Genomic DNA, 22,918 nt, shown 5'->3' with positions numbered 1-22,918 from the left:
CTATCGCCCCTGAGACAGAGGAATTCCAAGAAGCTGGCAAGCCCCCCAAGGAGGAGCATTCCGGACATACCAGGACTTTTGATTCAGCACCCACTTGCTCGAGACTCTCCCTTTACCCTATAAATTCGCCCCCCTAGATTTTCTCCTCTCAGAACTGTGACTGAAGGCAAGGACGCCCCTGTCTTTCACCAGTCTCCTCTACTGTGGGTTCCTCTCAGTCCAAACCGTCCAGCCAGACTCTCCTCGGAACACGGGCTCCTCCCAATCTCAGGCCTCATAGACTACTCCTCTACTCCTTCAGGACTACTCTTTCAGGATGCTCACTCTACTCTCTGAGGTTCACAGTTTGGGAGGTTTCTACTCCAAGCGGCTACCTTCTACAAGCTTCCTCAAAAGTCTAGGCGCCTAGCCAGGTTGCTTTCTATTACCATTACAATATCCTAAAAAATCTTGACAACTTTTGCCACCAGACAGGGAGGGCATCAGAGATTCCTTATGTGCAGGCCTTTCTTCCCCCTTCGCTCCTGTCCTTAATTTCTGTGCTGCTTGTTCTATGCCCAGGCCGTTTTTGGCCAGAGAAACCTCACCTAAAACCTCGGCTCCTAATCCTTCCTTCTCTGCAGACTCCCAACTCTCTCCCCCTCCTGCCTGATCCCTGGGGACACCCCTTTCTCAGGACTCCTCTCTAGTCCCTTTGCAAATCTCTATTGCTCCAGTCTCTTCCTTCCAGAAAGCCCTATCTCCTCTCTTAACTGAATCCTCTTTCTCATTCACCTGCAAATATCAGTCTCTTTTCTCCCCTGCTGGCCAGGGGCCCCTCCCTTCTCCACTGTGTTCTTAAATCCCTCCTCCCTCCTTAAAAGCTGTGGATCTGGCTGCAATGCCTGTCTCTCTTCTTCAACCCCTCCCCACCGGCTTTGGCTGTATTTACCCATTTTCCTCTTGCCACCAGTTTCCACTACAGCTATGCCCTTCTCTCCCTCATCCTCTCCCCTCTCTTCAGAGCTCTAGCACTTTAACCTCCTCCTCCTCCTCCTCCTGCAGATTCTGACCCTCCTTCTTTCCATCCAGCTATTCACGCTGTCCATCCATCTGCTTTCTCTCTTCCTTCCCTCTATGCTGGCAACTCCCTGCTATCTCAAAAAACTAAAAAAAAAAAAAAACAGGGCCCTGGCCGGTTGGCTCAGCGGTAGAGCGTCAGCCTGGTGTGTGGGGGACCCGGGTTCGATTCCTGGCCAGGGCACATAGGAGAAGCGCCCATTTGCTTCTCCACCCCCCCCCCTCCTTCCTCCCTGTCTCTCTCTTCCCCTCCCGCAGCCAAGGCTCCATTGGAGCAAAGATGGCCCGGGCGCTGGGGATGGTTCCTTGGCCTCTGCCCCAGGCGCTAGAGTGGCTCTGGTCGCGGTAGAGCGACGCCCCGGAGGGGCAGAGCATCGCCCCCTGGTGGGCAGAGCGTCGCCCCTGGTGGGCGTGCCGGGTGGATCCCGGTCAGGCGCATGCGGGAGTCTGTCTGACTGTCTCTCCCCGTTTCCAGCTTCAGAAAAATACAAAAAAAAAACCAAACTAAAGAAAAACAGAATTATATATTAACGATGTGAATAAGTAATCTGTGTTGTCTCTTTGTTTCTCAGAAAATATCTCTAATATAATTTATTTTTATTTATTTATTTTTTTAGATGCTGCAACTAAGAGTTGAGGCTCCTTTTTTTTAAGACTTTATTTATTCATTTTAGAGAGGAGAGAAGAAGAGAGAGAGAGAGAGAGAGAGAGAGAAAAGGGGAGGAGCAGGAAGCATCAACTCCCATATGTGCCTTGACCAGGCAATCCCAGGGTTTCGAACTGGCGACCTCAGCATTCCAGGCCAACGCTCCATCCACTGCGCCACCACAGGTTGGGCTCTAATATAATTTTAATTGAAACAAGTAAAGCACACTCATTTAAATTCCTTAATTTATCATTTATATATAAAATCTTTGTTTACTGTGTAACTGTGTCTGTTTCCAAGGCCTTAAACCAATAATTACCCACCTCTTAAACCAGGCTTACTCATCCTCATGGACTCTCCCTGCAATACCCCTATCCTTCCTTGCGATACCCCCATCCTTCCTGTTCAAAAACCTTCAGGGGCCCTGGCCGGTTGGCTCAGCGGTAGAGCGTTGGCCTGGCGTGCAGGGGACCCGGGTTCGATTCCCGGCCAGGGCACATAGGAGAAGCACCCATTTGCTTCTCCACCCCTCTCCTTCCTCTCTGTCTCTCTCTTCCCCTCCCACAGCCAAGGCTCCATTGGAGCAAAGATGGCCCGGGCACTGGGGATGGCTCCTTGGCCTCTGCCCCAGGCGCTAGAGTGGCTCTGGTCATGGCAGAGCGATGCCCCGGAGGGCAGAGCGTCACCCCTGGTGGGTGTGCCGGGTGGATCCCAGTCAGGCGCATGCGGGAGTCTGTCTGACTGTCTCTCCCCATTTCCAGCTTCAGAAAAATACAAAAAAAAACAAAACAAAAAAAAACAAACAAAAAAACCTTCAGGGGCTTATTGCCTCATACAAGCAATACACCTGATCAATGAGGCAGTAATTCCCCTCCATCCAGTAGTCCCTAATCTCTATAAATTACTGTCACACATTCCCTCAAACACCACTCACTTCACAATCCTAAACCTCAAGAATGCCTTCTTTACCATTCCTCTACACCCTGACTCTTACTTTCTGTTTGCCTTGGACTGACCCAAACACTAATGCAGCCCAGCAATTTATGTGGACTGTCTTACCCCAGGGGTTCAAAAACAGCCCACACTGTTTGGGAGGCACTAGCTCAGGATTTAGCAGCATGCAATCTCAAAACTAGTACTCTCTCACAATATGTAAATAACCTACTCCTCTGCAGCCCCTCCCTGTCTGCCTCAAGGAGACACACCACCACCCTTCTTAGCTTCCTCTCTGTAAAGGGATATCGTGTCTTCTCTGCTAAGGTTCAACTTCATTCTCAGTCTATCTAGGCATCACCTTAACCCCCACCACCTGAGGTCTCACCCTAGATCAAACTCAGACCCTCCACAGTCTCCAACCACCTACCACCGCAGATCAAATCTTTTCTTTCCTCAGTCTAATAGGCTTCTTTAAACACTGGATTCCCAATTTTGCTCTCTTAGTCAAACCCCTCAGTGAGATCTTCTGAGCATGGCTTTTAAGGTCTATAATGGCCAAGGAAGTAACAGATAAGGCAAATGAGGCCCAAAGAATTCAGGAAAGACCAGCTTTTGGCATACGCTCTTAAAGGCTCCAGTGCCCTAAAGGGCTTCATAGAATTCCATCAGGGCCCTGCTCCAGAGTGGAAAGAAAGGTCATTGAACTGAAGTCTGTGAGGCTACCCTGCCCCACCAGTTGACACGTCTGTGCTGTGGAAAAGGGACACAAGAAGGTAAGCTGCCCCCTTGCTCCATGGAGGGAGGGTTCAGTCTCTTCTAGCCCTGCTCCAGCTACCTGTGACCTGACCTGGCCCAGCTTACTGGGAATTGCCACTGAAGGCCCAAGGACATTGTTCACGAGCCTAAGGTATTTCTTCCAAGTAGCAGATAAACTGATCTCATTTCCTGTGAACACAAGGGGCATCTACTATGCCTTGCCTGAATATTTGAGTTTTATTTATCCCTCAAAGATCTCTCTATTGTGGGTATTGACAGTTTGATTTTGTTGCTTTATTTAATGTATAGTATCTCCTTTATTCCTCTTGTCTCAATGCCTCGTGCCTATTGTAGGCTGGGACCTGCTGCTAATTCCAGCTAGAAGCAGTGGTCATTAGGACTTGAACTCTAACTGCAAAGTATAGAAATGTAACCCCTCTTTCCCTAAGTACTTGCAAGATTTAAAGGTTACTCAGCAAGCTGTCCAAAGACTGTCCAAGAGGTGCTTCCAGAAGTACATCACCCAAGGACTGACTTTCACATGGACAGGTCCACACATCATGATCCTGACAACACCCACTGCTGCTAAAGTAGAAAAGCAGCATAGCACCTATATGTGTCTTTCTATTAATTGGACAGAAACCTGTACCCTAATCTATCTCACCCCAAATAATCAACCTAATCCCACCCCATGAGCCTCTTCCAGTTCCTAGTACACTACCCATCAATCTAAGGACCAAACGAGCTGTACAAGTAATCCCTCTTCTTGTTTCTTTAAAAATTTCTATAAAAGTAGGTCTAAGGGCAGGGGGACTGGCCACTTCCCTGTCTTATTCCTTCTCTCTCTCTGAAGCCCAGTGAATTCGTAAACATGGAATCAGTGGTTTCACACAATCTGGGTGTCTTGACTATTGCCTTTCATTAGTCCACTCACTCTCCTATTTATTTTTCTAACTTTTGGACACTGCCCCTTATGTTTGTTCACTAGTTTCTTTACAGAACCGCATGCAGACCTTAGCCAATCAAAAAATTGAAAAAAATCTACCTAACCCTACACACCAACCCTGAAACCTGCCCTCGTGAAACAGAAAAATCTGAAACCCTATATCAGCAAACCTCCTAAATCCTATCTACAGGTCCCCTAACCCTAAAGCTCTCCCGTATCCCTGAAGAACTAAGAGAATGAATAGCATTCACCTCTTAACACTTCTCAGTCTTTTTACCCTTCACATAAAAGGGGACAAGATCACTGGATCTTCTTGGCTGAAGAAGAGCCTACAAACGGACATGAAACATTTCTTTTAGCTCAAGCTAACTGCTCTCTCCAGGGCTGCCAGGAAAGAATATCTCTAACTTTACCATGGAAGAACTTTCACCCCCGCTATACAACCCTACTTATCTCTGCATTCCTAATCTCCAAATACTTGCCTCCTTCTTTATCAAGTTCCTAAGGCCAGGATGAGAGAAATCTCTAGGATTACCTACAATCAAATGCTCCTACACTTCTATTCTCCAATATCCCAAGGAGAACTTCACGAGGGAAATATCAAATAGGTAGGGATGACAGCAGGAAGAAGCCGCCCCTCAGCCCGAGAAGTTCCCTCCTGAATGTTCTCCAAACCCCCTTCCTTTTAAACCACACATATTCAGTCCTTCTAAAAACTTACACCAACAGGTTCCCTGTCTCTAAAAATCTCCACATGTCCTCCCATCTGAGAGGAACCAGACCAGCACGTCTCATGAGGCTCATCTGGGAGACCATGTATCGCTATGTCACTCTGTCCACTCGGCACTCGCAGCAAGCAATTCACAATTATTACCTCGCAAGATTTTTTTACTTCCTCACTCAGGTTTTCGAAAACATCACCTGGTTCAGACCTTACAGCATGGAAATTGACGACCTCCGAAACTGGATGGGGAACTGGCTTGGCAAGGTTCCCTTCTTGAGTTCTCTCCAGAAGAAGCAATAATTTTCCAATTTTTTTCTCCTCTTTCTTCTCATCACCCCTCACCATATATTATAAAATTAATAACTGCCTTTCTTTTATATATAACCACAGAGTTGAGAAATTATAGATAGGTGAATTCCAAACTGCCCTCTTGATGTTCCACTTATCTGTCAGACCTCACCCTTACTGGACTATTGCCCCTGAGACAGAGGAATTCCAAGAAGCTGGCAAGCCCCCCAAGGAGGAGCATTCCGGACATACTAGGACTTTTGATTCAACACCCACTTGCTTGAGACTCTCCTTTTATCCTATAAATTCGTCCCCCTAGCTTGTACTGAGGCTCTTCTCCCCGGAGAAGTGCCCGGCAGGGTTCCTTTCTTCCTTTCAATAAAGCCTGTTACTCTGGTCTTTTCAGACTCTCATGGATTCCAACATTTACATGTGACTTTTTTTGCCATAAATAATAGTTAACAAGGTCTGTTTGTACAGAATTCTCTCATTCTCAATTTCCTATGGTTTTAATTTTTTTAAATTGATTTGAGAGAGGAAGGGGGAAAGAGTGAGACAGGAACATGGATCTGTTCCTGTATGTGCCCTGACCAGGAATCAAACCAGCAACCTCAGCATTTTGGGATGAAGCTTTAATCAACTGAGTCATCCAGACAGGGCTCTGTGACTTTCTCAATAAATTTTCTTTTATAGTTTGAAGAAAAATCCTCTAGAACACATATAATAGGAACTGCAACTTTCTCTTTGCTAGAACTTTCCCAATAGCTTTTTTTTCTGATTATTCTGATTATACTTGTTTAAAATAACATTGAAACTTTTTACAAGCTTCTTGTCAAATTATTTATTACTTTGCTATAGATTTATTTAATATATGAACCTAGTCTACAAATTCAGACCGACATGTTACAGCTTCATAGTTGTCAGAGGCTAGCATGCATTATTTCTGAGGAATACATGTTTATGACCCAAACATAAAACACATACAGAAAAATAAGCATAATCATTAAGACAAAAGATGTTAAAGTGTCTTAAGTGTCCAAATAATGGACCCAAGGTGGAAACCCCAGGGACTGATGTTAAGTGACATGGCTTCCTGCCATCAAGTGCTCAGTGTGCAGGAATGCATCTCTGGGTGATACTTGTGATTTTGGACTCTTCTTCACCTCGTATGACAAATTTTAAACTAAGATGTATTATTTTGCACTTGCTCAGGAAATATAAAATTACTTAATTCATTTATCAGATGTGAAAAATCTTATAGCAATATGCAAATATTTGACAGACCACATGCTACCTACCTGTGGTAAATGGAATGCAGGCCAAAAAGAAGTTTCAATATTCATCACTGTCCTTCCTTATAGTTCAGCTGATGTTTTGAAAACATCACACCGAGAATCTCTTGCACAGCACATGAACATCCTAATTGGGCATTCACACTGGAGTTGTTTTTTTTTTACTATTTAAATTATGACATTTAACTAATAGTGGTTTTTGTTACTATCTTCATTTTTCAGTGAGTCATTTTTGTGAATTGGTATTAAAGAAATATGTATCAACCGCAAAAGGCAAATTCAACCAACTTTGAAATTAATACACAAGCCCATTACTGAAGATGAACACCAAGTTAACTTCATGCCGGATGAGGTAAACTGATCCACATGGTTCTTGTCATGTACACACCCACATAACGACTATAAACTAAAGAACATAACACAATTAACTTCATGAGTTTTTATAAAAATCATCTTATATTAACAATTTGCAAAATCTGAATTATGTGCATAAAGTTGGTCAAATATAAGTTTGGTATGTGAAAACAAAGTTTCAGTGCATTTTTTTCCCTCTAAAATTGCCAAAATATTTACCAAGAATCTCCATTCTTTTGGCAGCATTGCTCTAATCCCAGGGTTAGGATTTTCCCTATAATTCTGAGGAAACAACACATGATGACAACGGGTCAAGTAGTAACAAGGGCATCAATGAGATCACAAAGAAACATTTTCTAATAAAATAAACTTTATTAAACAGGAAACATTATATAAGTTAAACAAAGTGAGAAAAGCTTAAGAAACCAAACGAAGATACATTATGTGCCATGTGTTGTCTGTTAAAATACCCGGTACATGGGAAGTGCTCAGTAAATGTTTACAAATTGAAAGAACATTTAAGAGAAAACACTGATATATTTAAAACCAACTTTTTTCTTAGTCCTAAACTTTTGTAGATTAAGGTTGCTTTTAGAGTTAAAGGTATGGCTCATTCTGCAATTTCTCTTAATTCCTTAGAAGTCCGTAAAATTTCTCCTAATGGTTTTGTGATTGTTCCACTAGTTGCAGCATTAAAGCTCCTGACATGTTTACCTTCTGTTACCTTGTTTCTGTGCTAAAGCTACTAAATAGTATCATACAACTGTATTACTCCAGGCCCTGGCCGGTTGGCTCAGCGGTAGAGTGTCGGCCTGGCGTGTGGGGGACCCGGGTTCAGTTCCCAGCCAGGGCACATAGGAGAAGCGCCCATTTGCTTCTCCACCCCCCCCCCTCCTTCCTCTCTGTCTCTCTCTTCCCCTCCCGCAGCCAAGGCTCCATTGGAGCAAAGATGGCCCGGGCGCTGGGGATGGCTCCTTGGCCTCTGCCCCAGGCGCTAGAGTGGCTCTGGTCGCAGCAGAGCGATGCCCCGGAGGGGCAGAGCATCGCCCCCTGGTGGGCAGAGCATCGCCCCCTAGTGGGCGTGCCGGGTGGATCCCGGTCGGGCGCATGTGGGAGTCTGTCTGACTGTCTCTCCCCGTTTCCAGCTTAGAAAAAAAAAACAGAAAAAAAAACCTGTATTACTCCGATCGGTACAATCACAACAGTAAAACCTCATCTCTGCTCAATAAATCTTTTGTTAAAACTTCCTAGAATTAACCCAATGACCTTATGAGCAGAATTTACCCAGTGCCATGCTTCCCACAAAAAATCTTGTCCAAATCTACCATCTGTCTCCAATGTCACTCTTAAATATTTGTCCACTCCTATTCTCTTTGAAGAAATTATCTCTATTTTATTATTTTAGTAATGTCTTTATTATTACTAGAGATTACTTGCAGGCTGTAATTTGGACTTCTGTCAACGACTTTGTAGTTTTCTAAACTAACACATGGAAATATATTTAGACCACATGAAAACAAAGCAAAAGTTATACAGAACGGTAATTTCAAACAACTTCAGGATTTCTAGTGATTAGAAAATAGAAAAATATTTTAATGGCTTTGTACTTTTTTCTCTTTTCTAGCCTAGATTTGAGATATGTAATATTTTCACTTCTTTGTTCTTTCCTATAAGTAGAAATACACACACTAAACACATACACACGTACCCTTAAAAATGTATGTTAGAAAAAACAAAGAATAAAATGTTTTTCAATAAGCATAATTTATGAGGAAATAATAAAAAATTTCCTCAACAATGAACTTAAAAGTATTATTCTTGCATTGCTAAGACTGAAACAAATAAGGTGCTCTGATAAATATTAACAAGAGGGTCCACTTGATCTGAGGGGAAGAAACACTTAAGCCAAATCCTCAAAATGAAAACCAAGCAGCCACACAAAAAGCTAGGGAAAAATTAGACAGATGATGTGCACAAAAAGTCTGAAAAAAAAACAAATGCTCGACTTACTGAAATTTCCAGTTGTTAAACTCCATTTCAATCATAATTCTTTTCTTTCTACAGTATATCGTCAGACTGAAACAACAAAAAATTAAATTCTTCAATTCTGTACACTTGCCAATAGAAGCAAAGGGCTAGGTAAACGAGGATAAATAAATACAGACTACATAGTAGATGTCAGATCAAACAGTGTGCACAAATGAGTGGAATCAAACCTAGACGGTGATGAAAACCAGAGTGTGAAGTCTGGTCTTTGTTTTGGAGGTGATGAGACACCACTGAAAGTTCTGAGCATGGACCAAATGGCGACAGTTGTACCTTAAAGACATTTTAATGTCACAAGTATCTAAGAAATATTTAAGCAAAAAACCCCAAAAAACTAAAATAAGTCTAGGTTTATGTAAAGAGAGTCTAGTTACAGAAGCAGCTGAAATAGAAAATACTGCAGACAAGGCAGAATTCCTCCAGTTCTTTTTCCAAACTGGGAAGTATCCACTTTCCCTATAGTAGTTTCTAGGTAATCTTAAAGCCCTCCTAGTGTATGTCATTCTGACCTCGGGGTTCTGAAATTCAGCATATTTTAAGTGAAAGTTAAAATATCTCCCAGATCTGCATTAGTGTAGGGCCTAACTTTTTGTATATCCACATGAAAAACTCAAATAGACTACATAATCAAAAACCACCACTGATAAAGAATCACCAAAGACAAAATCTAGATGCAGAAGTCTTTTGTTCACTCTATTCACTCAGTTCAACATCAGGTCCTATGGGTGTGTCCAGCTGTAGATATTCACACAAACAGTTCCTAATTTAGTCTAAAGATTTCAAAATTTTAAGTGTGACTGAGAGAACACATGCAGAGATTACAGCTTTCCTTGAACATTACACACATTCAAAACTCAATATTAAAGATAGAAGGCAATTTCTTCCCATCCTGAGCACATGTAGTTACATTTCTGCAGCTCTTGAATCAACGGCACAAAGAAAACCAATGGGGATAGTTTTTAATTCATCCTTTACTTAGCAGATGACTTCCAATTTTTTTTATTTTTTATAATTTTTTTAAAATTTATTTTTAATTTGTTTATTTATTTTATTTATTCATTTTAGAGAGAAGAGAGGGAGGGAGAGAGAGAGAGGAGAGAGAGACAGGGGGGAGGAGCTGAAAGCATCAACTCCCATATGTGCCTTGACCAGGCAAGCCCAGGGCTTCGAACCGGCGACCCCAGCATTCCAGGTCGACGCTTTATCCACTGTGCCACCACAGGTCAGGCAGATGACTTCCAATTTAAAGAAAATTTGGCTTTAACTCTAAACAATACACTATTCTAATAGCAGACAAGAGAGATTTCCCTCCTTTATTAAGTTTTAATTTGGACCATATCAATTTGTACTCCTTATAAGAGGCGTAACATTAAATAAAAACAAAAGTTTTTTTCCTCCTGCTTCAAAAATTCTTCTCAGTAACCCTAGATGAACACGAGCAGTGTTAAAGGCAAAAAGTTGGAGAACACATAAAAAACATCATTCCACCATTTCCCAGTTGAATATTTTCCCAAATGGCATTTTTGGAAATTCAAATACAAACTAAGGCAAGTAGCTGCTGTAGGGTGATGAGTCATTTAAACTTTAAAGCAACTATGTAAATATTTTGGCAATTTAGCCTCTTAAACCTAGAAAATCAAATTAGAGGTGAAAAAAATCCTAATAATTTAATTAATGGTGTAGGATTATATGCCCACATTATAATTTCTTTTCTTTTTTTCTGGTCACCCCATCTGTTGGTCAAATAAGTTTGTAAATATGATATATGTTTGCTCGCTTAGTTTGCAATGTGTGTGGGAGACAGGCTGTAAGCTGGCAGTTATTATAGCCTAAGGCTTAGTTTAAAACTAAGCTTTGGCCCACACCCTTGACTGTTACATGATGTAGGGCGGTGCACTCTCATGAGGAATCCCATTATGCCTTAGATAAGTGACTTTGTATTAGAGACTTCCCTATTTTGTATATTGGATTAAAGGTTTTGATTTCTGCATTATAAAGTGGGGCAGACCGGGAGCTTGCTCTCTCGGTTCCTGAGATTAACATTAGAGAGGAGAGCAGAGAAAGGCCACATGGAGAAGGCCAGGAGAAGCAGCCAAGATGGTGGAGTGCTGAAGAAGCCAGTTTGTGCAGAGTTTGTGCAGGGAGAAGGAAGGAGATGGGGAACAGAGGTGAATAAGTCTGGTGAGCTAGAAACCTCTGATTCTAGGAAACTCAGTATAAGTCAGTAGCTTTGTGAGCGCTGAATGAGTGAGTTTTGGAACCCACTGTGTGTATTTCTTGCCCGCCGGGTTCAAGCTAGGATTAAAGATGATGGCCCACCAGTTCCTGGCTCCGTTGTTTCATTACCATCTGCCCAAATCTAATGCGAACCTGCACAGGCCAGGCAGCTGTGATGGTGGCCCTGGCTACTCGCTTTACACCATCCCAGATCAAGTAAGAGGAAAAAACAGTAGTAAATCAGTTAAAAGTCAGAAACTGGGAACACCTTTTCAAAATTTTCAACAGTATGTTTCCTTTATATGATGTTACTACAATAATTAAATACACCATAGGCTGTTTTGAGAATAGCATTTGTAATTGTTCAAAATAGTTCAAAAAATGCTGTAGGTTATATTTACCTTGGCCTACAGTGTAGAACTTTAAGTATAATCCTCAAATTTTAAAAGTAAATTTTTCTACACTTGCTAAATTATTGGGACTTTTTACAAAAGAATGTCATTCAAGGTTTCCAAAATAAGAACTGAGTTTACATTAAACAACTCTAAAATACGCACTTTTAAACAATACTGTCATAAGATGTGTTTGTAAGCCTATCCAGATTGTTAAAAGAGAAGGAAATTTGAAACAGGGAAGGCCTGAACACCATCCCTCCTTTCCCACATGGAAAGTACACACAGTAGCAGAATATCTCAGTAAAATGAAAATATTACCTGGTTTCTAAGGCACACCGTTTATAACATCTAAAGTACGATTTATTTGATGAACTACATTAAGCTCTCAGAATATTTGTTGCAATCAGGTAGAAAGAGGCAAGTATTCACATATGTTAGTTTGCAGTCAAAAAAGATATTTCAACTAAAATATGTCACTGTAGTATCCGGCGGAGTTCCGTACAGCCTGCCATCCAGGGCTCAGTGCCCCGAGGGTCACTCAGCCTCAGCTCTGTTCCGCGACGCCTCACGTCCACTGCACGGATCGGTCTCCCCCAGTGGCACTGCCCAGCGCCTGCCTTACGTTCTGCTGTCCTCCGCTGGTACACAGGGAAGTGACTGCATTATGAAAGGCCTCCAGATCACCTGGTTCAAAGGTTATAGATGGTCTCCCTAGTGCTCCAGGAGCAAGGGAAGCCTCTCCAATAATCCTCAGGTTGACAAATTTGATTTTCCAAATATGCGCTGCAAAAGGGCAGCGGATGAGTCCAAATATTTGTTCAAAAATGCCCAAACAAGTGTCGCCTCGGTGGACAGTTCCGGCGACTCCAACCATAACCAGACCATGGGGAGAAGAAGTACATTTCAATCCGTGGGAATCAAGGTTGGGACTGAGGAAAAGATACTCTTCTTTCACTAGCGACAGCAGACGGAGGCTCACAATTTCTGCTCCTTGGAAGTCTGTCACGTTTTGTTCCGAGGTTCTGTAATAGAACCTGAGCTTGACGTCATGCCAGAAGTGCTGAGGCCCCCATTCCTTCCGAGGTGGTCCAAGAAACGGGTTCTGGGAATTCAGAAGCTCAAAGAACCAGCGGCAGAATTCTTCTCCTAGTCGATGAAAATCAAGTTTTTCCTGCTGATTAAGATAAATACAAAATAAAGCCAAGGTTAATCCTCATATCTATTTTTCTATCTTGTCTGCTTGAGAACGAGGTTTTAAGGTACTAATTATAGCACAAGTGAAATGAACTACATGAAAATTCACTGAGCCCATCATGCATAGTAAGTTCTTTCTGCAGAAAGGGAAAAAACATTTTAATATTTCACAGCTTAAACAACTAAAAGTCAGCTGAGAAACTGAGTTTAACAAAGCCTCTTAAACTATCGCACAAACAGTCAACAATAATGATTTACAAAGCATTTTCTGTTGATTGTGGGACTGGTTTCACAGGTGAGGAAAAAAAATGTCAAAAAATGTATGCTTTACATGAATATACACTGTGGCCATAAATCATACCACAATGAAGCTGACAATAAACAATCATTACCATCGTCTTCAAACAAATACTTCTAACATTGAAATAGGTTACATTCTATGATTGTAATGAATTTTACACTACTAGTTCTCTTTACTTTCCCAAATAAACTGTTGTGGCAAAAGAATACCTGACAGGCTAGATTTTAATTCTCTGATTTTTCCAGAGCACATGTTATGAAATCCTGTATTTACTGAGCACATGCTATTGAATAGACTGGGCACTGTCCTTGGCACTTAGTGTTATTTCCTTTTATCTTCGCAGGCCTTACTATATAAATATTATCCTTACGCCCATTTTAAATAAAGAAAATGGGGCTCAGGCCCTGGCCAGTTAGTGCCGTCGGTTAGAGTGCTGTCCCAAACACCAATGCTGCTGCTTCTATCCCTGGTCGGGGCTCTTATGGAAAGCAACCAATGAATACACAACTAAGTGGAACAACAAATGAATGTTCCTCTCCCTCTCCTTCTTCCTCTCTGTCTAAAATCAATCAATAATAAAAAAAAAGGCAGGGCTCAGAAAACTCAAGTTACTTGTATAATTCACACCCAGTATACGGCAGATCCCAATTTGAAGTGACATGTTATGATTTCAAAGTCAAGATTCTTTTCAGTACATTAAGAAAGCACTTGTTAAGATCCTTTGCTAATGTGAAGGTACTACTATCATTCACTGTAAAATCTCATTAATTCCAAGTTATGTGGTATGTGGTTTAAAAATCTGCAAATAACCTTGGGGTTCATTCAGTCAATATTTAAATATTCACATAGTACCTAAAATGTAGAGTGGAGATATAAAAAACTAGAAACTGCCAGTATCAGGCAGAGGAAATTAAAACAATTTTTTCTAGATTAAAAAAAAATATCAGGAGATGACGTCAGAGTAATGGCGGGGTAGGAAGCAATACCGATAAATCTCCCCCAAAACTCAACAAGATCTTCAACCAGAAACAGAAAAACCTATCCTTGGAGCCTCCAGATGTTTTGCAATACACCCGAAGGTATGGTCGAGTGAAAAATTGGCTAAATATATAATCAAACCCCGAAGGAAATAGGGAGTAAGAAAATCTCCGCCTTCCTCACTAACCTAAACAGGGCGGCTTTCACTGGGAACTGAGAATATAGAAACTAAGGCAGGCAAAGGGGGTGAATAGATCCAGGCCGCGGCACAAACGGCCGAACCAGGCTGTGGCATGGAGATCCAAGCTGAGGAAAAACTGTTCCTGTGGCAACCCAGGCAATACAAGCTAACACTCGCGCCAAACCCAGACAAAGAAAGACAAGTGGGGCAGCCATTTTCCCCGATCCCCTGGTCGGCGCGTGCAGATAGTGGGCGAGAGATTCCTTCCAAAGCCCCGGGAGTGGGCGCCCGTGTTATCCCACAGAGAGGCAGAGTCAGAGGCCTCTGTGTGGGCCAAAAGCGGAATCTCAGGCCGCCCCAGCACCCTGAGGGAGCCGTGAACAGGGACAGAGCGAGAGCCAATTCCAATGCTGGAACTTCTCCGTGCCGGTGGGGGTTTCACTCAGAGTGTGAGACTTCCGGCCTGATATCCTGGTCTGCGCGCGCAGATAGTGAGCGAGAGTTTCCTCCAAGCGCCCCGGGAGTGGGCGCCCGCCTGTGTCACCGGACAGAGTGGCAGAGCCAGAGGTCTTTGAGTGGGCGGAAGCCCCGCCTGATTATGCTAGCAGCTCTGACTGACTGAGCCTTACCCAGAGCCCTGTGCTGAGTGGAAATAGAGTGGGGAGTGGCCAGCTCTTTGAGCCTCTTACTATCCAGGCAGAGGCAGCAGCAACCCCATAGCTGGATTATCAGGCTACTAATTGAGGAAGGAAAGACTAGGAGAAAGGCTCCAGGAACACGGACTCTCTCACTGGAGGAGCCTATAAATGCTAATGAGCCTCGACTGCCAACAAGACTGAAGCACAATACATGACATCGCCATAGAGACTTATCAACTGCAAACCTCTACCTGAGCGTGCCAAAGGGACAGAACCCGGGGTACAGAGTCACCGACCAGGAAGAGGGAGAGAAAAGAAAAAGCAAGAAAGTAACCTCTCAAAATCAAGAATAATACGCAGACTTTATAACCTATCCCATTTTATTGTATTTGTTTGTTTGTTTCTCTTATCTTCATTCTTGATATTTTTTTTTCCTCCTCCAATTTGGTCGTTTAACACTCTGCCGGTTTTACCCTCCCCTCTCCTTGAACTACACTACCCATAAGTGTTACATCTCCCATTATCTTTTCTTTCCTCTTCCTTTCTCTCTATGAGGGTTGCACTCCAAAACCCTAACTCTCTCTCTCTCTCTCCTCTTTTTTCTTCTTTTAGTGGTTCCCTCTTTTTTTTTTCTCTCTCTCTCTTTCTTTTCTCCCTCTATATTAGTTTCTTCCTTTCTCCTTTACGTCTCCTCTCATTCAAAAAAAAATATCAAATGTAAAAAATACTTAAGTTTCTTTCATGGAATTTTTGCAATTTAATAAAATTTTTCAAAATAAGAAAGGACTTACAATAGTATTCTTTGAAAATAGAAAATAATTTACAGAGAACTAAAGGCTAAATTAAAATTAAATTGATCCTGCAGTCTATACACCCTCCCTTAGAAATCCAATAGCCCTCATTTGATAAGGGAATACAACTTTTTTCCCTCACAATCCAGAATATTTTATATACATTACTAAATGTCAAAAATATTGTCTCTGATGCTCTACTGGTTTGCCTTTAGGATACAAAAGATATAAAGTAAATCTGAAATTATAAAAAGCAAAGTATTATTAACATTTTACCACAGATTTAGGATGATGTAAAGAGTTTGAGACAGGGCTATGGTTCAAGTTATAAGATCAATTTTACCTGTTGAAAGAGTCTAATGTCCTCAGAGGTCTTAACTGGCTTTGGTGTTTCTCTCAATTTCAGATGTGACTGCTTTTTCCAATAATCCTTTGCATACTGGATAAGACTGTGCTTTTCAGCAGCTGGAGGTGTAATAACCCCCTGTAATGCCAAGTATTTAAATATGACATCTCGATGAACTTTTTTACGCCTCAGAAGTTCTTCTACACTTTGACTGTATGCTAATATTGCACGAATGGCATCTAGAAGGAAATTGTAAAGATTAATAGAAAAAAAATCACGAGTCAATTGTAAGTTTTTACAGGATCAGCAGAAACTGTACCAAATGTTTATACTCTTGTCAGAGCATTTTTGCTTCTGCATGAGATGGTTCTTATTTTTAAAAAACAGGAAGTGGGTTGTCCGGTTTTGGGCTTTTAAAAAATTTCTCTATATTTTAAACTTCCCTACCTAAAATTTCTTCTTCCTTTCATTTCTCAGAACATATAGTGAAACTTGAGCATTTCTTTTAAAGAATGGTATGTTTTAAGAAAAAATTTGAGCCAGAGAAAAAAATGTTTTTCTAATAAGGGCAATGAACCTAAAATCAGTTACATCCCTAAAAATTGGTAAAATTAAAATATATTAGATGGGCAAAAACTTGTAGTTCAAGCTCCTCTCGCTACAGATAATAAAACTTGAGGATACATTCAGTATCAAAATTATACTTCTAAGAGTGGCAGAACCCAGAATTACATATTTTTAATTAAAAATTATATTGGATGACAGATCAAAAGATTACTTTCAATATATGAGGCATACAGAATAGCAATAAACTAGACATACCATGTACCTACCACACAGGCATGTTTTTACCCTTCCCTACTTAAAACCATTCCATCTTTCCACCTACCTCACAGGCAGCTGTTACCTTAAATGTCTCTAAACAATATAGTTTGGTATTTATTGAACATTCTGTAAACTCAACCTATCAACAGATTGTCTTTTGTAATCAGCCCTTTACTTAACGTTGTTTTTGAGACTGATCTATATGAATATACATAGCTCTAGTTAATTCATTTTCCCTGTTGTACCAGTAAATGATGTGACTGTAATATCACAAGGTATCCATTCTTCTGCACATAGGGCTTTACTGTGTGTGTCTCAATTACAAACACTAGTTTCATGTCTCCAAGCGCAGAGGGGCAAGCAGATGAGTTTCCCCTAGCCTAGGAGCTTGTTAACAATGTGGAATTTCTGGGCTCATCCCAAAACCACTGTAACAGAATCTGCACTTTTATAAGACCCCTAGGCGATTCATAGACACATCCAAGTTTGCAAAGCTCAGGTCCAGACTCTGTGCCTTGGAGCAAACAAATCTTGCATTTTAGGAGATAATGTTAAACTTATTTTCCCAAGTGGTAGTTTTAAAAGTTGTTCAGATGGTCACCAATGCTTGAAATTTATATACACTACTCACAAAAATTAGGGGATCAAGGAACGTGCAGATACTCCAGTACTTTCAGCCTTTTGTGTAGTGCATTTTTACCAATAAAAGTTGGTTTTGCATCTCATCCACATAATCAACCTTCTTTGACTTGTCGTTTGCTTTTCTGATGTTCTTGTTTAATAAAAAAAAATCAAATGCTTCCTTTTTTAATTGCTTCATATTCATTTTGAAATATCCCCTAATTTTTGTGAGCAGTGTATTTAGTTTTTTGCCAATTTGGTACAAAAAAATATTGCATTTTGGTTTCCATTTCTTTGCTCTCTAAAGAGATTACCTTTTCATATGTTTAGCAATCATTTTTCCCTTTTGAAGAAACATTTCTTCAAATCATCAAACATTTTTGCACTAGTAATTTTCTTTTTCGTATTTGCTTTTAGAGCCATCAATTAAATCCGGCACTTTGACCTATCACAATTTTAAATTCCCTCACTTTGACTTTAGAGGTGACAGCATGTAAAATGTTTAAATGCTGAAGAACTATGGTAAGTCTAAAATCATTTTCAGTCTATATTGTTAGGAATTTCTTCTTTCAATGTTCATGGTTCAAAGTTTCAACTGAAAGATGTTCTAAAATGACAAAAAATGTAAATCTGACTCAAGTAGAGAAATACAGCTTTTAACTGCATAGTCTTTTGTAGATAAATCAATTACTAATATAAGGCGGCCGGATTTTTCACATTTTAAAGTAGAACCCAGTAAGTTTAAAATAAAGCCAGGCAGGTGATACACAAAACGAAATAAACGCTTAGGCTATCCCATTGCATTTTTACCCTATTATTCCCTTACACTCAGGCCGAATGTTAATAACCCTTGAAATACACTCCACCGAAATGTTCACTTGGCTCTGAAAGTGATGTATTTCCTCTACTCAAAATCATCTCAGAAAAAATCTGGATCCAAAAAAAGACGTAACTTCGAACAATCTGCTTTTATTACGCAGCGGCTTGGACAGAAAGGTGCGACATCCTCTTCCAAGCTCGACAACGCCCGAGCAGAGGCTGACGCTCTCGTGTTGGTCGAAACAAAATGAGAAACTCGCTGGTCCCCTAAAATGTTAAAGTGACTATTCACGTACTGTGTGACTCCTCGAAACAACAAGCATTCGCCCAAAATACTGAAAACGAGCAAAACCAGCACGGCTTCCAGGGCCGCGACCCCCCGTCCCCCCGAGAGTCAGGGCGCGGCGGGGCCGCCCGAGGCCGCGGGACAGCTGCCGGGCCGAGACTCCCGAGGGTTCGGCCCCAGCGCGACCCGGGACGGGCGCGAGGAGGCCGGGGAGCGGCGGCCGCGCGGGGACAGGGGTCCAGCTGAGCTCACCCTGGCGGTCCTCGGGCTGCACCAGGCGGTTGGTGATGGTGTCGCAGAGGGCCATGATGTCGTCGTTGTCCAGCAGGCCGAGCAGGTCACGACAGCCCTCCCTCTCCGAGGGGCTGAGGGCCGACATCCCGGCCCCCAGGAAGGGGCAAGAGGACGCCGAGAATCCTGTAGCTCCTCGGGGCCCAGGGGGCCGGCGCCCCGCTAACAGGCACCGGAAGTGCCTTCCCGGCTGTTCTCCGCCAAAGCGCGTCGGTATTCCAAGCCCTTAAGCGGAAGTGGCCGCTAGCGAGGTCCAGCTGGGAAGTCGGCGCCCTCAACTTGTCGTTCCGGGCTGCCCGGGACGCAGCGCAGGCCCCCGGAGCTCACTTGAGGGAAGCACCCCGTTTACACCGCAGACATCGACCGTCCACCAGAGAGCTGGCTGCGGAAAGCGAAGCCCCGCCCTCCTCGGGAGGCCTCCTCCGAGAGAGCACCTAGGAGGACTGCGCAGGTGCAGGTGCGTGGACAGCGGGGCGGCCCCCAGCGCACGGCGGACTCCCGTCATGCCGCGGGGCCGGCCAATGGAGGCACCCGCTCCCCGCCCGCCGGCCCGCCCCGGGAGCGCTTGAAAGTCCTCGCGGGCACTTTTAAGTCGGGTGCGCCTGTGGTTTGATATTTCAGGTTGTATGGTGCTGTGTTAAAACAATTTGGTTTTAACATCGCCCGCAGAGAAGTTTTCTTGTTTGTTTTAAATCGCCTGTCCTGCGCCACGCCTGCCCGCCTTCCAGCCGACTGGCCGCTCCAGCCAGCCGAGGTCGGCCGCGGCTTCCATTCCGGACCTCGCGGGCTCGGCCGTGGGCAGCGCTGTCGTGTACGGGTGTAAGGTCAGCGTCGCTGCAAGTCAGAGTTGAGGGTTGTGATGGCGATTTACTAACAGTGACCACGGGCAAGCTCTTTACCCTTTTTGTCCCCCAGTTTCCTATCTCGAAGCGAATCTGTCAGATACCGACAAGGGTTGTTGGCGAAGAGGGTTGGGGGGCGGGTGAAGAACAGTGCCTGGCCCTTAGGAAGAGCTCGACAAATATTAGCTGTTATTATTACTATGAAAGCAACCCATATTCACGAGAGAGAAATAGTCATGCCATGCTGGGCCAAGTCCGGGTTAAGAATCAGACTTAAAACACTCGTGTCTGTCTCCTTCCATAAGTATGTTTGTTAACATTTAGTCAGTGTATTTATTGTCAGTTAGTAGCTGAAATGTATGCACATCTGCGATCCCGTGAGCAAAGTTAATATTTTTTAGTGGTTTTTTTTTTTTTTTTTTTTTTTTTTTTTTGTGGCAGAGACAGACAGAGAGAGGGCCAGGTAGGGACCCACAGACAGGAACCGAGAGAGATGAGAAACATCAACTCTTCGTTGCAGTTCCTTAGTTATTCATTGATTGCTTTCTCATATGTGCCTTGACTGTGGGGCTACAGCAGACGGAATAACCCCTTGCTCAAGCCAGCGACCTTGGGTTCAAGCTGGTGAGCTTTGCTCAAACCAGATGAGTCCGCGCTCAAGCTGGTGACCTCGGGGTCTCGAACCTGGGTCCTTTGCATCCCAGTCCTGTGCTCTATCCACTGCACCACTGCCTGGCCAGGCAAAATTAGTATCTTTTTTTTAAAATTATAGTTGTCAATCTTAAAATGTACTGTAAATATGTTCTCTAAAATAGGCATTTAAAGCGTGGGCGTTATTTGGGGTATTTTACTAAACAGATACCACTTCTTCATTTTTCATTAGGCCTAGTATCTAGGTATTTAAGATTCATATAAGTGATACAAACTTTCCTTCGAGGACCTTTTGGGAATTTGTTAAGGAAAGAGATGACAAGTAAGTGCTCATAATGCTAGTATGGAACCACATGGACGACATGCCCAAGTTTTTTTCCTTTCATTCATTCATTCAAAAATGTATTTATTGAGTATCTAATTGCTTGCCAGGCACTGTTCTTTATGCTTCAAACAAATGCAAGTCCTCTGGAGCTTGCATTCTAGTGCAAGGAAACAAACAATACATATATAAGAAGCTATATACTGTCAGGAAATGCTATGGAGAAAAAAACATCAAAATGAGGGTGATGGAGGATGTTGCTATTTTATTCAGGCTGTCAAGAAAGCTTTCTTTAAGTAGTATTCCAGGAAAGACCTCAAGAAAATGAACATGAACTACAGAAGAGTGTCTAGAGGCAACAGTAGACCTAAGAAAGGAATGGGGTACTTGTCATGTAGGAAGGAGGCCAGCAAGCTGGAGCAGCTTGTGGAAGAAGGGATTAGCAGTGAGATTAGAGTTGTAGTCAAGATTGATCTAGAGCAGGATATGATAACGCTTTGTTGTGGGATGCTTAACAGCATTGCTGATCTCTACCCACTTGATGCTAGTAGCACTGCCTCCCCCAGTTATGGATAACAAAATATATCCAATTTACCAAAGGTTTCCTGGGGGACAAAAAACACCACTTCCAGCTGAGAATCACTGATATTGAACCACCTGTTCAAAAGTGCTTTCTGAGATGGTGTAAATATTCTGTATCTGCTTTGTTCACTATAGTAACCATCAGCCACAGGTGGCTTTTGAGCTCTTGTAACATGGCTAGTACAACTGAGGGACTCAATATTAAATTTTATTTGAATTTTAATTAAGTTTTAATGCCACATGTAGCTAGTGGCTACTGTATTAGTGCAAATCTAGAGCCTTGCAGGCCATTATAGACTTTGCCTTTTTTCTCTGTCTTCATCTCCTGTTATTCTCTTGCTCTCATGCTAGAGAGTGTTTCTCTTGCTGTTCGTTTCTTAAACTTATCTCTTGCTATTTTGCCTAGCACAGTCTTATCTCAGATCTCTGAATGGTGCTCTTTTCCTTCCTTCATTAAAGGTTGTGCTCAGAAATCACCTTATCAGGCCCTGGCCAGTTGGCTCAGCGGCAGTGTCGGCCTGGCATACGTAAGTCCCAGGTTTGATTCCTGGCAGGGACACAGGAGAAGTGCCCATCTGCTTCTCCACCCTTCCCCCTCCCCTCTCTCTCACTCTTTCTTTCCCTCCCGCAGCCAAGGCTCCATTGGAGCAAAGTTGGCCTGGGCGCTGAGGATGGCTCCATGGCTTCTGCCTCAGGTGCTAGAGTGGCTCAGTTGCAACGGAGCAACGCCTCAGATGGGCAGAGCATTGCCCCCTAGTGGGCATGCTCAGTGGATCCCGGCCAGGTGCATGCAGGGGTCTGTCTCTCTGCCTCCCTGCTTCTCACTTCAGAAAAATACTCCCCCAAAATCACCTCATTAGAGACTTTCATCCTGCTTAAAATGATCACCCACAATGCCATCCTGATTTATCTGCTCCCTACCCCCTTAATTTTTCTCCATAGCACTTATGTTTGTTGTCCTGCAGTAGAATGACAGTTCTGTGACTCAGGGATTCTTTTTTATTTTATTTTATTGTCTAGTACAGAGTGTGGCACATATTAAGTATGCAATAAATATTTATTGAATAAATGATGGTTTGCTAAACTATTGTGGATTTTAAACTGAGGAATGGCTTGGTATCACCTGTTTCAAACAGGATCATTTTTGGCTGCTGGTCTGAAGCACAGACTGAAGAAGGGCAAGGTGAGAGAGAAGGAATCCAATTAGGAGGTTAATCCAGTGAGAGAAAATGGCGGATTGAGGTAGAGTGGAGGACACGATCATGAGTCAGGGAAGACTGGAAGGTTTTGGTTGTGCACGCAGAGTTGCCATTTACTGAGAGGAGGAAGGCTGGGAGAAATAGGTTTCAATGGAGAATAATGAAGTCTTCAGATGTGACCAGGCTCCTGGAGAAAGTGATGCCCAAGGGTATAAGCAAAGAATGAGGGCAGGTCAGAAAGAAAGTGAAGAATTACAGGTAAAGGGAGCGGTAGTGAAAAACGCATGAAATAAAACAGCATGGCTGTTTTTTTTGGCTGGAACCAAAGACAGTACAGGAGCCATAATGTGAAGAGAAATTTAATAGGATTTTAACAGTAAGGGCTCAGCTCT

The 22,918-nt window shown here is 42.6% G+C and overlaps 1 protein-coding gene across 1 annotated transcript; it reads right to left on the bottom strand.

Moving 5' to 3' along the window:
• Positions 1–12,158: 12,158 nt before the first annotated feature.
• C8H3orf38 (chromosome 8 C3orf38 homolog) lies at positions 12,159–19,379 on the bottom strand. The gene is made up of 3 exons (XM_066347400.1): positions 18,892–19,379; positions 16,086–16,327; positions 12,159–12,833 (listed from the first exon to the last, which is right to left on the bottom strand). The coding sequence occupies exons 1-3, from the start codon at positions 19,016–19,018 to the stop codon at positions 12,225–12,227; spliced, it is 978 nt and encodes a 325-aa protein (XP_066203497.1). The 5' UTR covers positions 19,019–19,379; the 3' UTR covers positions 12,159–12,224.
• Positions 19,380–22,918: the final 3,539 nt, after the last annotated feature.

The sequence above is a fragment of the Saccopteryx leptura genome, chromosome 8, assembly GCF_036850995.1.
Source record: "Saccopteryx leptura isolate mSacLep1 chromosome 8, mSacLep1_pri_phased_curated, whole genome shotgun sequence".
Taxonomy (NCBI): domain Eukaryota; kingdom Metazoa; phylum Chordata; class Mammalia; order Chiroptera; family Emballonuridae; genus Saccopteryx; species Saccopteryx leptura.
The sequence above is the reverse complement of the archived record's forward strand: the minus strand, read 5'-3'. Positions and strand labels throughout refer to the sequence as shown.

Coding starts and splice junctions, on each gene's coding strand:
- C8H3orf38 (XM_066347400.1), bottom strand. CDS start 19,018: ATGTCGGCCCTCAGCCCCTCGGAGAGGGAGGGCTGTCGTGACCTGCTC. Junction 16,328..18,891: donor GCAGCCCGAGGACCGCCAGG/GTGAGCTCAGCT, acceptor ATTTCCTTCTAG/ATGCCATTCGTGCAATATTA. Junction 12,834..16,085: donor ACATTAGACTCTTTCAACAG/GTAAAATTGATC, acceptor TATCTTAATCAG/CAGGAAAAACTTGATTTTCA.